Raw genomic sequence first — 13463 nt, 5'->3', positions numbered from 1 at the left:
CCTTGCGGGCGCTGTACATAAGTCCACTATTGCGGAGACATGGGCTGCAGAAGCTATTGAAGCGTGGGCCCAGGAGTTGGAAGCTGATATCTCTTCTGACCATGCTAGACAATGCTTATCGTATATTGTCACGGCTTCTCGCTATGTTAAGGAGGCGGCTTCTGATGCCGGTGTTCTGGCAGCCAAGGCTTCGACTGCGTCAGTTCTAGCTCGCCGGATCTTATGGCTGCGGTCCTGGTCTGTGGATCTGGACTCTAGAAAAACTCTGGAGGTACTCCCTTTTAAGGGAAATATCCTTTTTGGAGAGGACTTAAATAAGGTAGTGGCTGATTTGGCGTCTGCTAAATCAGCCTGTCTACCAAGTACTGCTCCTTCTGTACCGAAGGCAAAAAGTGCTTCCTTTCGTCCCTTTCGTCCTTCAGGAAAAGCAAAAGGTCAGGCGTACACCAAACAGGGTTGCACTTCCAAATCTGGCAAGCCAAAGCCCAAACGTGCCTGGGCTGTTCGTCAGCCAGCTTCCAAGACCGATAAGCTTGCTGCATGATGGGGCGGGCCTCCCCCTGGGGGACCCCAGAGTGGGGGGCCGGCTTCTAGGATATATGCAGGAATGGTTGAAGACCACTTCAGATGCCTGGGTACGGGAAGACGTCACTCGAGGTTACGCCATCGCCTTCAAAAACCGCCCCCCTCATCGATTTTGCCTGACAGACATCCCTTCGGATCAAGTAAAGGCAAGGACTCTTCATTCGGTGGTACACACCCTCCTGGAAACGGGAGTGGTAGTACAGGTGCCTCTTGCTCAGAAGGGCCAGGGGTACTATTCGCCGCTATTCCTAGTACCGAAACCGAATGGGTCCTCCCGGCCCATTCTCAACCTCAAGGCGTTGAACAAATTTGTGAAGGTATCCAAGTTTCGTATGAAAACTCTTCGCTCTATTGTCCTGGCCTTGGAACCTGGGGATTATATGGTCTCCCTGGACATACAGGATGCTTACCTGCATATCCCTATAGCAGTGTCACATCAGCAGTATGTCATGGCGGTGATGACGGCTGTTCTCCGCCGTCAAGAGGTCAGGATCCTACCGTACCTGGACGACTTGTTGATCCTGGCAAATTCCCCAGAAATTCTCCTACGTCATCTGGATCTGACGGTCCGGTTTCTGCAAGCCCACGGGTGGCTCATCAACTGGAAGAAATCTTCCCTGGTCCCTGCTCAGAGCATGGTGCACCTGGGAGCGTTATTGGACACTCACAACCAATGGTTGTTCTTGTCTCAGGAGAAAGTCCTGAAGCTACAGGACAGAATTCAATGCCTCCTATCTCATCCACAAGTGTCGATACATTCGGCGATGCAAGTGCTAGGCCTTATGGTGTCGGCATTCGACATGGTGGAGTATGCTCAATTCCATTCTCGCCCTCTCCAGAGTCTAATTCTGGCCAAGTGGGACGGCCTGCCTCACCGGATCAGGTCTCAATTGATCTCCTTGACTCTGGAGGTTCGTATGTCACTGTGCTCGTGGCTCCAGGACCAACGGTTGTGCAGGGGTCGTCCCTTCTGGATATCCCACTGGGTCCTGCTGACGACAGATGCCAGTCTGCAAGGTTGGGGCGCAGTTTTGGAGCAGCACTCCCTTCAGGGTCGGTGGACCAAGGAGGAGTCTCGCCTCCCGATCAATATTCTGGAATTGCGGGCGGTATTCAACTCATTGAACCTGGCCCAGCATTTAATACAGAACCGACTTGTTCAGGTACAGTTGGACAACGCCACCACAGTGGCTTACATAAATCATCATGGCGGCACTCGAAGCCGCTTGGCAATGATGGAAGTATCACGGATTCTTCAATGGCGGAACGCCATCTACCGGCCATATCTGCGATATTCATTCCGGGGGTCCTGAATTGGGAAGCGGACTTTCTCAGTCGTCAGGACGTACACGCCGAAGAGTGGGGTCTCCATCCAGAAGTGTTTCAACTCCTAGTGGAAATGTGGGGCCTACCAGACGTGGACCTGATGGCGTCTCGACACAATCACAAGGTTCCGGTCTTCGGAGCAAGAACAAGGGATCCTCCTCACAAGCAGCGTTCATGGATGAGCTGGCGGTTCCATGGAAGTTTCGGCTGCCGTATGTGTTCCCTCCGGTGTCACTCCTGCCCAGGGTAATTCGGAAGTTCAAGCAGGAAGGAGGAATTCTGCTTCTCGTAGCTCCAGCGTGGCCCAGACGGCACTGGTTCTCAGACCTCCAGGGCCTCTCGCTAGAGTGTCCTCTTCTACTTCCACAATGACCAGACCTCCTCGTTCAGGGCCCTTGTGTCTACCAGGACTTGGCACGGCTGGCTTTGACGGCATGGCTCTTGAAGCTTCCGTCTTGAGGGCTAGAGGTTTTTTCTGAGTCGGTCTTACAAACTATGCTGCGGGACCGGAAACCGTCTTCTGCTCGGATTTACCATAGGGTCTGGCATTCTTACTTTGTTTGGTGCGCATCTAACAATTATGACCCTTCCAAGTTTAGTACAGCCAAGCTTTTGGCTTTTCTTCAGCAGGGTCTGGACCTAGGCCTACGTCTGGCTTCCTTCAAGGTTCATTTTTCTGCCTTGTCGGTTTGGTTTCAGAGAGAACTTGCGACCGTACCTGATGTGCATACCTTCACTCAGGGTGTGTTGCGAATCCAACCTCCCTATGTCCGGCCTATGGCTCCTTGGGATTTGTCGGTGGTTTTGGAGGCGTTGCAAGGGTCTCCGTTTGAACCTCTTGAATCAGCTGACCTTAAGTGGCTTTCCCTTAAGGTGGTGTTTTTGCTGGCTATTGCCTCGGCTAGAAGAGTGTCAGATTTGGGTGCCTTGTCTTGTAGTTCCCCATATCTGATTTTTCACCCTGACCGGGCGGTTCTTCGGACTCGTCCCGGGTATTTACCGAAGGTGGTGTCTGCGTTCCACCTTAATCACGAGATAGTGGTTCCGGCCCTTTTCTCTCCTGATCTGTCTCCCAAAGAGCGGTCTTTGGATGTGGTACGGGCTGTCTGTATCTATGTGAAGAGAACTGCTTCTATTAGGAAATCTGATTCTCTCTTTGTTCTGTTTGGTTTTCACAAATGTGGCTGGCCTGCTCACAAGCAGACTTTGGCCAGATGGATTAGAATGGTGATTGCACATGCTTATGTGAATGCTGGTCTGTCAGCTCCTGCTCACATTACGGCCAATTCTACTCGGTCAGTTGGACCTTCTTGGGCGGCCCGCCGTGGTCCGACCCTTGAACAATTGTGCAAGGCGGCTACGTGGTCCTCAGTGAACACGTTCATAAGGTTCTATGCCTTCGATACCGCCGCTTCCCAGGATGCTTCCTTTGGACGCCGGGTTCATGTGCCCGCTACGGTGCGTCCCCTCCCATAAGGAACTGCTTTAGGACATCCCCAATGTCTATCCTTGTGGAGCCCAGTGTACCCCGCAACAGAAAACGAGATTTATGGTAAGAGCTTACCTTTGTTAAATCTCTTTCTGCGAGGTACACTGGGCTCCACAAGGCGCCCACCCTGACGCACTTAGCTTTTTTGGGTTGGTATGGCATTAGCCGCTGACACTTTCTCCTGGGGTGAAATTGTGATGTATGTGGCTACTAACTGTTGTTGTCTCTTTTACCTGCTACTGCATTGGGCTGGTTAACTAAAACCTGAGCTCCTGTGCAGGGAAGCGGGGTTATAGAGGAGGCGGCGCTATGCATTCTGGGAACAGTCAAAGCTTTTGAGCCTGTTGGTGCCTCGGATCAAGATCCTACTCTACACCCCCAATGTCTATCCTTGTGGAGCCCAGTGTACCTCGCAGAAAGAGATTTAATAAAGGTAAGTTCTTACCATAAATTTTATCACTGCTTAGTACATCTCCCCCATAGTTTGTCATTTATTTATTTTTTTGTATCATGGAATAAGATTATTATGTCTGTGTTTCACCAGTGTAACGTTAAGCCATGTTATGTCTTCTCTGCTTTCCTTTGATCAGTGGATTGCCTTGAAGTATCCAGACATTGCCATATATGTGGATACATGTAGAGAGTGCTATGAAGCATATGTCATCTACAACTTTATGATTTTCCTCTTGAACTATTTAACAAATCGCTGTCCAAATCTAGCCTTGGTACTTGAGGCTAAAGATCAGCAGAGGCATCTACCTCCACTGTGCTGCTGTCCACCATGGCCTATGGGAGAGTAAGTGAATACACCATCTTTTTATACTATATTATATAGACAATTAGGAGCTATACAAAATGATCTGTTTCTCTTTTAAATGTTTACTTTCTCTGACGTCCTAGTGGATGCTGGGAACTCCGTAAGGACCATGGGGAATAGCGGCTCCGCAGGAGTCTGGGCACAACTAAAAGAAAGCTTTTAGACTACCTGGTGTGCACTGGCTCCTCCCACTATGACCCTCCTCCAAGCCTCAGTTAGATTTTTGTGCCCGGCCGAGCTGGATGCACACTAGGGGCTCTCCTGAGCTCTTAGAAAGAAAGTATAATTTAGGTTTTTTATTTTACAGTGAGACCTGCTGGCAACAGGCTCACTGCAACGAGGGACTAAGGGGAGAAGAAGCGAACCTACCTGCTTGCAGCTAGCTTGGGCTTCTTAGGCTACTGGACACCATTAGCTCCAGAGGGATCGACCGCATGGAACTGGCCTTGGTGTTCGGTCCCGGAGCCGCGCCGCCGTCCCCCTTACAGAGCCAGAAGCAAGAAGAAGTCCGGAAAATCGGCGGCATGAAGACTTCTGTCTTCACCAAGGTAGCGCACAGCACTGCAGCTGTGCGCCATTGCTCCTCATACACACTTCACACTCCGGTCACTGAGGGTGCAGGGCGCTGGGGGGGGGGGGGGGGGGGGCGCGCCCTGAGCAGCAATAAAAACACCTTGGCTGGCAAAACAATCACAATATATAGCCCCAGAGGCTATATATGTGATAATTACCCCTGCCAGAATCCTTAAAAAAGCGGGAGAAAAGTCAGCGAAAAAGGGGCGGAGCTATCTCCCTCAACACACTGGCGCCATTTCTCCCTCACAGTTCCGCTGGAAGGAAGCTCCCTGGCTCTCCCCTGCAGTCTACACTACAGAAAAGGGTAAAAAAGAGAGGGGGGGCACTAAATTTAGGCGCAGTAAATATTATAGCAGCTATAGGGGACATAATTCAGTTAGTCCCTGCATTATATAGCGCTCTGGTGTGTGCTGGCATACTCTCTCTCTGTCTCCCCAAAGGGCTTCTGTGGGGTCCTGTCCTCTGTTAGAGCATTCCCGGTGTGTGTCCGGTGTGTCGGTACGGCTGTGTCTACATGTTTGATGAGGAAAATTATGTGGAGGCGGAGCAGATGCCTATAGAAGTGATGTCACCCCCTGCGGGGCAGACACCTGAGTGGATGGTTTTATGGAAGGAATTACGTGCAAGTGTCGACTCCTTACACAAAAAATTTGACGACATGCCAAATGCGGGACAGCCGGCTTCTCAGCTCGTGCCTGCCCAGGTGTCTCAAAGGCCATCAGGGGCTCTAAAACGCCCGCTACCTCAGATGGCAGACGCAGATGTCGACACAGATACTGATACCAGTGTCGACGACGATGAGTCAAATCTAATGTCCACTAGGGCCATTCGTTGCATGATTGAGGCAATGAAGGAGGTATTACACATTTCGGATATAAACCCAGGTACCACTAAAAAGGGTATTATGTTTGGGGAGAAAAAACTACCCGTAGTTTTTCCCCCATCTGAAGAATTAAATGAAGTGTGTGAAGAAGCGTGGGCTTTCCCCGATAAAAGATTGGTAATCCCTAAAAAATTACTAATGGCGTTCCCTTTCCCGCCAGAGGATAGGGCACGTTGGGAAACACCTCCTAGGGTGGATAAAGCACTCACACGTTTGTCTAAAAAGGTGGCACTTCCGTCTCCGGATACGGCCGCCCTAAAGGAGCCTGCGGATAGAAAGTAGGAGTCGATCCTGAAGTCTGTATATACACACTCCGGCATTATACTTAGACCAGCTATTGCGTCAGCATGGATGTGCAGTGCTGCTGCTGCATGGTCAGATTACCTGTCAGAAAGACACCCTAGACAGGGACACTATTCTCCTAACCATAGAGCATATAAAAGACTCAGTCTTATACATGAGAGATGCACAGAGGGAGATCTGCCGGCTGGCATCTAAAATAAGTGCATTGTCCATTTCTGCTAGGAGAGGCTTATGGACTCGGCAGTGGACAGGGGATGCAGATTCCAAAAGGCACATGGAAGTTTTGCCTTATAAGGGTGAGGAGTTATTCGGGGATGGTCTCTCGGACCTAGTTTCCACAGCGACAGCTGGGAAGTCAGCATTTTTTACCCCAGGTTCCCTCACAGCCTAAAAAAGCGCCGTTTTATCAAGTACAGTCCTTTCGGACCCAGAGAAACAGGCGAGGAAAAGGCGGGTCCTTTCTGTCCAGAGGCAGAGGTAGGGGAAAAAGGCTGCAACAAACAGCAGGTTCCCAGGAGCAAAAGTCCTCCCCTGCTTCTTCCAAGTCCGCCGCATGACGGTGGGGCTCCACAGGCGGAGCCAGGTACGGTGGGGGGCCGCCTCAAAAATTTCAGCGATCAGTGGGCTCGCTCACAGGTGGATCCCTGGATCTTGCAAGTAGTATCTCAGGGGTACAGACTGGAATTCGAGGCGTCTCCCCCCCGCCGTTTCCTCAAATCTGCCTTGCCAACAACTCCCTCAGGCAGGTAGGCTGTGCTAGAGGCAATTCACAAGCTGTATTCCCAGCAGGTGATAGTCAAGGTGCCCCTACTTCAACAAGGACGGGGTTACTATTCCACACTGTTTGTGGTACCGAAACCGGACGGTTCGGTGAGACCCATTTTAAATTTGAAATCCTTGAACACATACATAAAGTTCAAGTTCAAGATGGAATCGCTCAGGGCGGTTATTGCAAGCCTGGACGAGGGGGATTACATGGTATCCCTGGACATCAAGGATGCTTACCTGCATGTCCCCATTTATCATCCTCACCAGGAGTACCTCAGATTTGCGGTACAAAATTGCCATTACCAATTCCAGACGCTGCCGTTTGGACTGTCCACGGCACGAGGGTGTTTACCAAGGTAATGGCGGAAATGATGATACTCCTTCGAAAAAAGGGAGTTTTAATTATCCCGTACTTGGACGATCTCCTAATAAAGGCGAGATCCAGGGAGCAGTTGTTGGTAGGAGTAGCACTATCTCAGGAGGTGCTACACCAGCACGGTTGGATTCTGAATATTCCAAAGTCACAGCTGGTTCCGACGACACGTCTACTGTTCCTGGGAATGATTTTGGACACAGTCCAGAAAAAAGTGTTTCTCCCGGAGGAGAAAGCCAAGGAGCTGTCATCTCTAGTCAGAGACCTCCTGAAACCAAAACAGGTGTCGGTGCATCACTGCACACGAGTCCTGGGAAGATGGTGGCTTCTTACGAAGCAATTCCTTTCGGCAGGTTCCATGCCAGAATCTTTCAGTGGGACCTGTTGGACCAATGGTCCGGATCGCATCTTCAGATGCATCGGCTAATAACCCTGTCTCCAAGAACCAGGGTGTCTCTGCTGTGGTGGCTGCAGAGTGCTCATCTCCTAGAGGGCCGCAGATTCGGCATACAGGACTGGGTCCTGGTGACCACGGATGCCAGCCTTCGAGGCTGGGGGGCAGTCACACAGTGAAGAAACTTCCAAGGACTATGGTCGAGTCAGGAGACTTCCCTACACATAAATATTCTAGAACTAAGGGCCATTTACAATGCCCTAAGTCAGGCAAAACCCCTGCTTCTACACCAGCCGGTACTGATCCAGTCAGACAACATCACGGCGGTCGCCCATGTAAACCGACAGGGCGGCACAAGAAGCAGGACGGCAATGGCAGAAGCCACAAGGATTCTCCGATGGGCGGAAAATCACGTGCTAGCACTGTCAGCAGTGTTCATTCCGGGAGTGGACAACTAGGAAGCAGACTTCCTCAGCAGGCACGACCTCCACCCGGGAGAGTGGGGACTTCATCCAGAAGTCTTCACACTGATTGTAAATCGTTGGGAACGGCCACAGGTGGACATGATGGCGTCCCGCCTAAACAAAAAACTGGAGAGATATTGCGCCAGGTCAAGGGACCCTCAGGCGATAGCGGTAGACGCTCTAGTGACACCGTGGGTGTACCAGTCAGTTTATGTGTTCCCTCCTCTGCCTCTCATACCAAAGGTACTGAGAATAATGAGAAAACGAGGAGTAAGGACAATACTCGTGGGTTCCGGATTGGCCAAGAAGAGCTTGGTACCCAGAACTTCAAGAGATGATCTCAGAGGACCCATGGCCTCTGCCGCTCAGACAGGACCTGCTGCAGCAGTCTGTTCCAAGACTTACCGCGGCTGCGTTTGACGACATGGCGGTTGAACGCCGGATCCTAAAGGAAAAGGGCATTCCGGAGGATGTCATTCCTACGCTGATTAAAGCCAGGAAAGATGTAACGGTAAAACATTATCACCGCATATGGCGGAAATATGTTGCTTGGTGTGAGGCCAATAAGGCCCCAACAGAGGAATTTCAGCTGGGTCGATTTCTGCACTTCCTACAGGCAGGAGTGACTATGGGCCTAAAATTAGGCTCCATTAAGGTACAGATATCGGCTCTGTCGATTTTTCTTCCAAAAAGAACTAGCTTCACTACCTTTAGTTCAGACATTTGTAAAAGGAGTGCTGCATATTCAGCCCCCCTTTGTGCCTCCAGTGGCACCCTGGGATCTCAACGTGGTGTTGAATTTCCTAAAATCACATTGGTTTGAGCCACTAAAGACCGTGGATCTAAAATATCTCACGTGGAAAGTGGTCATGTTATTGGCCTTGGCTTCGGCCAGGCGTGTATCAGAATTGGCGGCTTTGTCATTTAAAAGTCCTTATCTGATTTTCCATATGGATAGGGCAGAATTGAGGACTCGTCCCCAGTTTCTCCCTAAGGTGGTATCTGCTTTTCACTTGAACCAACCTATTGTAGTGCCTGCGGCTACTAGCGACTTGGAGGATTCCAAGTTACTGGACGTAGTCAGGGCCTTGAAAATTTATGTTTCCAGGACGGCTGGAGTCAGGAAAACTGACTCGCTATTTATCCTGTATGCACCCAACAAACTGGGTGCTCCTGCTTCTAAGCAGACTATTGCTCGCTGGATTTGTAGCACAATTCAGCTGGCGCATTCTGCGGCTGGACTGCCGCATCCTAAATCAGTAAAAGCCCATTCTACAAGGAAGGTGGGCTCATCTTGGGCGGCTGCCCGAGGGGTCTCGGCTTTACAACTTTGCCGAGCTGCTACTTGGTCAGGGGCAAACACGTTTGCAAAATTCTACAAATTTGATACCCTGGCTGAGGAGGACCTTGAGTTCTCTCTTTCGGTGCTGCAGAGTCATCCGCACTCTCCCGCCCGTTTGGGAGCTTTGGTATAATCCCCATGGTCCTTACGGAGTTCCCAGCATCCACTAGGACGTCGGAGAAAATAAGAATTTACTCACCGGTAATTCTATTTCTCGTAGTCCGTAGTGGATGCTGGGCGCCCGTCCCAAGTGCGGATTGTCTGCAATACTTGTACATAGTTGCTGTTCACAAAAGGGTTATTGTTATGAGCCATCTGTTGAGAGGCTCAGTTAAATTTCATACTGTTAACTGGATATGGTATCACGAGTTATACGGTGTGATTGGTGTGGCTGGTATGAGTCTTACCCGGGATTCAAAATCCTTCCTTATTGTGTCAGCTCTTCCGGGCACAGTATCCTAACTGAGGCTTGGAGGAGGGTCATAGTGGGAGGAGCCAGTGCACACCAGGTAGTCTAAAAGCTTTCTTTTAGTTGTGCCCAGACTCCTGCGGAGCCGCTATTCCCCATGGTCCTTACGGAGTTCCCAGCATCCACTACGGACTACGAGAAATAGAATTACCGGTGAGTAAATTCTTATTTTTGTTGGGGACAATGGGGGGTGGGGGGATGGTAGAAAGAAAAAGGGAAGCCTTATTGGAAAACTACAAATACACAGTATTAAGGGGATGTTAACCGTTATGCAACCCTTACCAGTAAAGCACATTTGGAAGAAAAAAAAAAGTACCCTGACCAGGTTGCCGTTCTGCAAAGTCCTGGTGGTGTATGATTTGTATTACAGCCCTGGACAAAAGCCGGGGTTGTGTCACACTGTGGGGGGCCAATTAGAAGCTGCACAATACTGCGGAGGATCAATAAGAAACCACAATATTTCTGCTACATCTGGTTCTCCTACTCTACACTCCTCGCTGTAGCCTTTGAATATGGTGAGAAAACTATTATGGCTGTCTGTGGTTGCAGCTTTAAAATCTGTATAATTACTAGTGTTGGTGCTGAAATATAATAGCTGTTTTTTATTTGCATCCTCTTGCTTCTCAACATTTTATGATAATGTAGACTTAAAAGTTTCTTTCTATTCTTCCAACCACTGACCTTGTATATGGCTTGTACTGAGTCATTTAGAGTTATTAATACAGAAAAGTTTTGTAACATATAACTATTTTGATACAACAACAACAACAGTATGGAGATTTATTTATTTATATTTATTAAATGGCACTGTATAATGTCCGAAAACTCTGTAACATAATTGGACACATTAGATCACGTGAACGTGCATTATTTCCCAACTGCACAGTTCACCGCCAGTAGCCCATCTACAGGCCACATACAAAAGAGAAATTGAGTCTGTCCCAAAAAGTACAATAGTAAAGCTGAAAAGAAATATATATCCCCTAAAGACCGCATTTGCCGGGTCGCACCCTGGAGCCGTACATGGGTGCATCTCGGGTGTAACCCTGTCAGGCCCGTTTCACACTGGCGTCCCCAGCCTGGCATATTGCCGGGTTGATGATGTGTGCGGTGGTGGCGCTTGAAGATCAGATCTCCAAGCGCTGCCTGTTCCTATAGTGTGAACAGGAAATGGGTCGCATTGTCTCGGCAACACGTTCACACCACATAGCTACCATGGTTGAAGCCGTATTCAACCCTGGCCACTACCAGGGTTGAAATACCGGGTAGCTTGACCCTGGGATATTTCCCCTGGCCTCTTTCAGCCCGCACAGTAATCCAGGTTACTGCGGCTCATGTGCAATAACCCAGGTTACAAGATGGCAGTCTGAAAGGGGTATCAATGATAAGTTCACTAGGGGAAGTCTGTTGTAGGCCAGGGTTGCTAGGTCAGGGGCAGTGTAATGTGAGGAGAATTGAGGTTACAGGAAGCCGCAGACTGAGCATTAGATAGTGAAATGGGCCTGGTCTCCAAACAGCATAGCGTGGGTATCTATTATAAATAAAGACATATTAACTGAAATGTATGAAACCTTTTGTATTTTATGCTATCTTGCAGTGTGTTGTTGTTTCGATGCAAGTTGGGTGTGTTGCAGTATACAGTGGTTCGGCCAGTTACAACTATAATTGCTCTGTAAGTATATAATCTACAATTAATTGTCATTGCAGTGTTGCTCGACTTTCTTGTCTAGTCACAAGTTTTCAGACTTATGCAGTTATTTTACTGTTTTATGATGTGCAACCACACTGTGCATTACCTGAAGTCATCCGTGAATGAGCAGAACTGCAGCACAAATCTCCTTTGCGACACCACGTGCCTAATTTGGTGCCATTACACAATGTTTGACAAGACCCTGCATTCATTTATGTGTCAAATTGGCATCTTCAGGAATAAAAAAGTTTGATCTGTGGAAGGCGTTGGGCTGATAGAGGCCATTCCTTCTAGTGTGTGGATTTTACACATGAGTGCACATTCTGGAAATATAAGATTTTGTTCTGTCGGATATAATTTTTTTATTTAATGAATAAAGTGGTGGTGGTTAGCAGTGCCGGAGGCAGGCGAAACAAAATCCCCAATAAGCCGGCGCGTGCCGCGGCTTATTGGGGCTAATTAGATAGACCCTGGCGGGACAATTAGCCCCGGTAAAAAAACGGGGCTAATTTGATATCCCCCCGCCCCCTAGCAAGAGATGACAGTACTTGCGTCCAATGCTAATCATACCTCATTTGTTTTTTAGGTGCTATACTGAGATTTAACCAGCACATGTAATATACTGTAATGCATGTAAAAACTGGAATGCAGTTCCTTACTCTCCTGTTATGTTCTAGGATTTGTCAGTTGACTGGCATCTATGGTGAAGGAGAGTTTAGCCTAAAGAATGCATGGACGTACTTGGTTATAATCAACAATGTGTCTCAGCTGGTATGTAATAAATGAAATTCTTTTCGTTAAAAAAAAAAAAAAATTCTAGGTATATTTTTAATTTACATTTTTTTTCTTTCACAACTTCAAACAGGGATCTCAGGTTTTTCACAAGGGCTTTTTATGTTATTTGAAAGAACAAAATTTGCACGGATTCACCTTGTATTAAACTGGTTATTTCTCACCTTGACAATAGAAGGAAAGTTTGGTGATCATATCTTTACCAATGGCAATATTACCAAAAACCAGCAATTATTATTTTTCCTCTATTTTCTTGATTTCAGAACTCCCTTGATGAGGGCCTTCCAAATAAGAGCATGCCATCCCTGTACTGTGTTCATGCCAGTCTTGTTACCCTGGCTGTACAGTTATTCCAATTTTTATACATGAACTAGAAAGCAATATACAATGAAATGGCTATGGAAAATGGTTTCCCACAATACATGAGGCTGCTGGAGACATGAGCAGTCAATAATATGCATCTGTACATCGTACAGAAAACCATTTTAGTCATTTGTTAATTTTAAACATTTAAGCTGGGTACACACTTGTCCAATCCTCTGCAGTTCAGACTCCAGATCAGACTGTTTATACAATCCTACTGCAGACCAGTTGGGCATACATATACAGATAAAATGCCTGTCAGACCGACAAGCATTTAATCTGGCAGCCTCAGACACTGCAGATATTGTGGCCAGGATATTGGTGCTCGGCCTCCAGGGAGAAGACATTTCCCTGTTCCTTTCCATTTGAAGGAACGGGAAATGTCCGTTGGTTGGCTGCGGTAGGGCATATACTGCCTGATGCGGCTGACTTTCAGCTTAGAAAATATTGCGACGGACATACTGGACGATCCAGCATGCCCAATCAATCGATATTTTTTAATCGGTCACCCACATACACGCTACCATTATCTGGGCGATCTGCTGATGCCCAACATGATCCATGGCTACACACTTGTCCAGTTTTTCAGCAGACCTCCAATCTGCGTCTGCTGAAACATCTGCTAAAAATATAAATTTTGCTGTGGGGGAAGGGGCATTTATTAATAATGTGGTAGTGAGGGAAGGGGTGGTTGAGTAAGATTAATATTGTGGCAGGGGTATGGAGATGGGATTTTTAATAATGGTTGCTTCGAAAATAAAACAAATGGGGTCTCCCCAAAACTTAATAACTAGCCCTGGACCTTTGAATCTGGTAATGGAAAATAGAT

At 48.1% G+C, this 13463-nt stretch overlaps 1 protein-coding gene across 1 annotated transcript in view; it reads left to right on the top strand.

The window, feature by feature from the left end:
* The window catches only part of TMEM184C (transmembrane protein 184C), a 105959-nt gene that overhangs the window by 30163 nt on the left and 62333 nt on the right, over positions 1-13463 (top strand). Inside the window, exons 4-6 of the mRNA XM_063920585.1 lie at positions 3991-4196; positions 11387-11461; positions 12157-12250. Coding sequence (XP_063776655.1) covers positions 3991-4196; positions 11387-11461; positions 12157-12250 — 375 coding nt within the window. The remainder of the gene's footprint in view (positions 1-3990; positions 4197-11386; positions 11462-12156; positions 12251-13463) is intronic.

The sequence above is a fragment of the Pseudophryne corroboree genome, chromosome 1 (genome assembly GCF_028390025.1).
Source record: "Pseudophryne corroboree isolate aPseCor3 chromosome 1, aPseCor3.hap2, whole genome shotgun sequence".
NCBI lineage: Eukaryota > Metazoa > Chordata > Amphibia > Anura > Myobatrachidae > Pseudophryne > Pseudophryne corroboree.
Note: the sequence above shows the minus strand (reverse complement) of the source record. Positions and strands in the feature narration are given on the sequence as shown.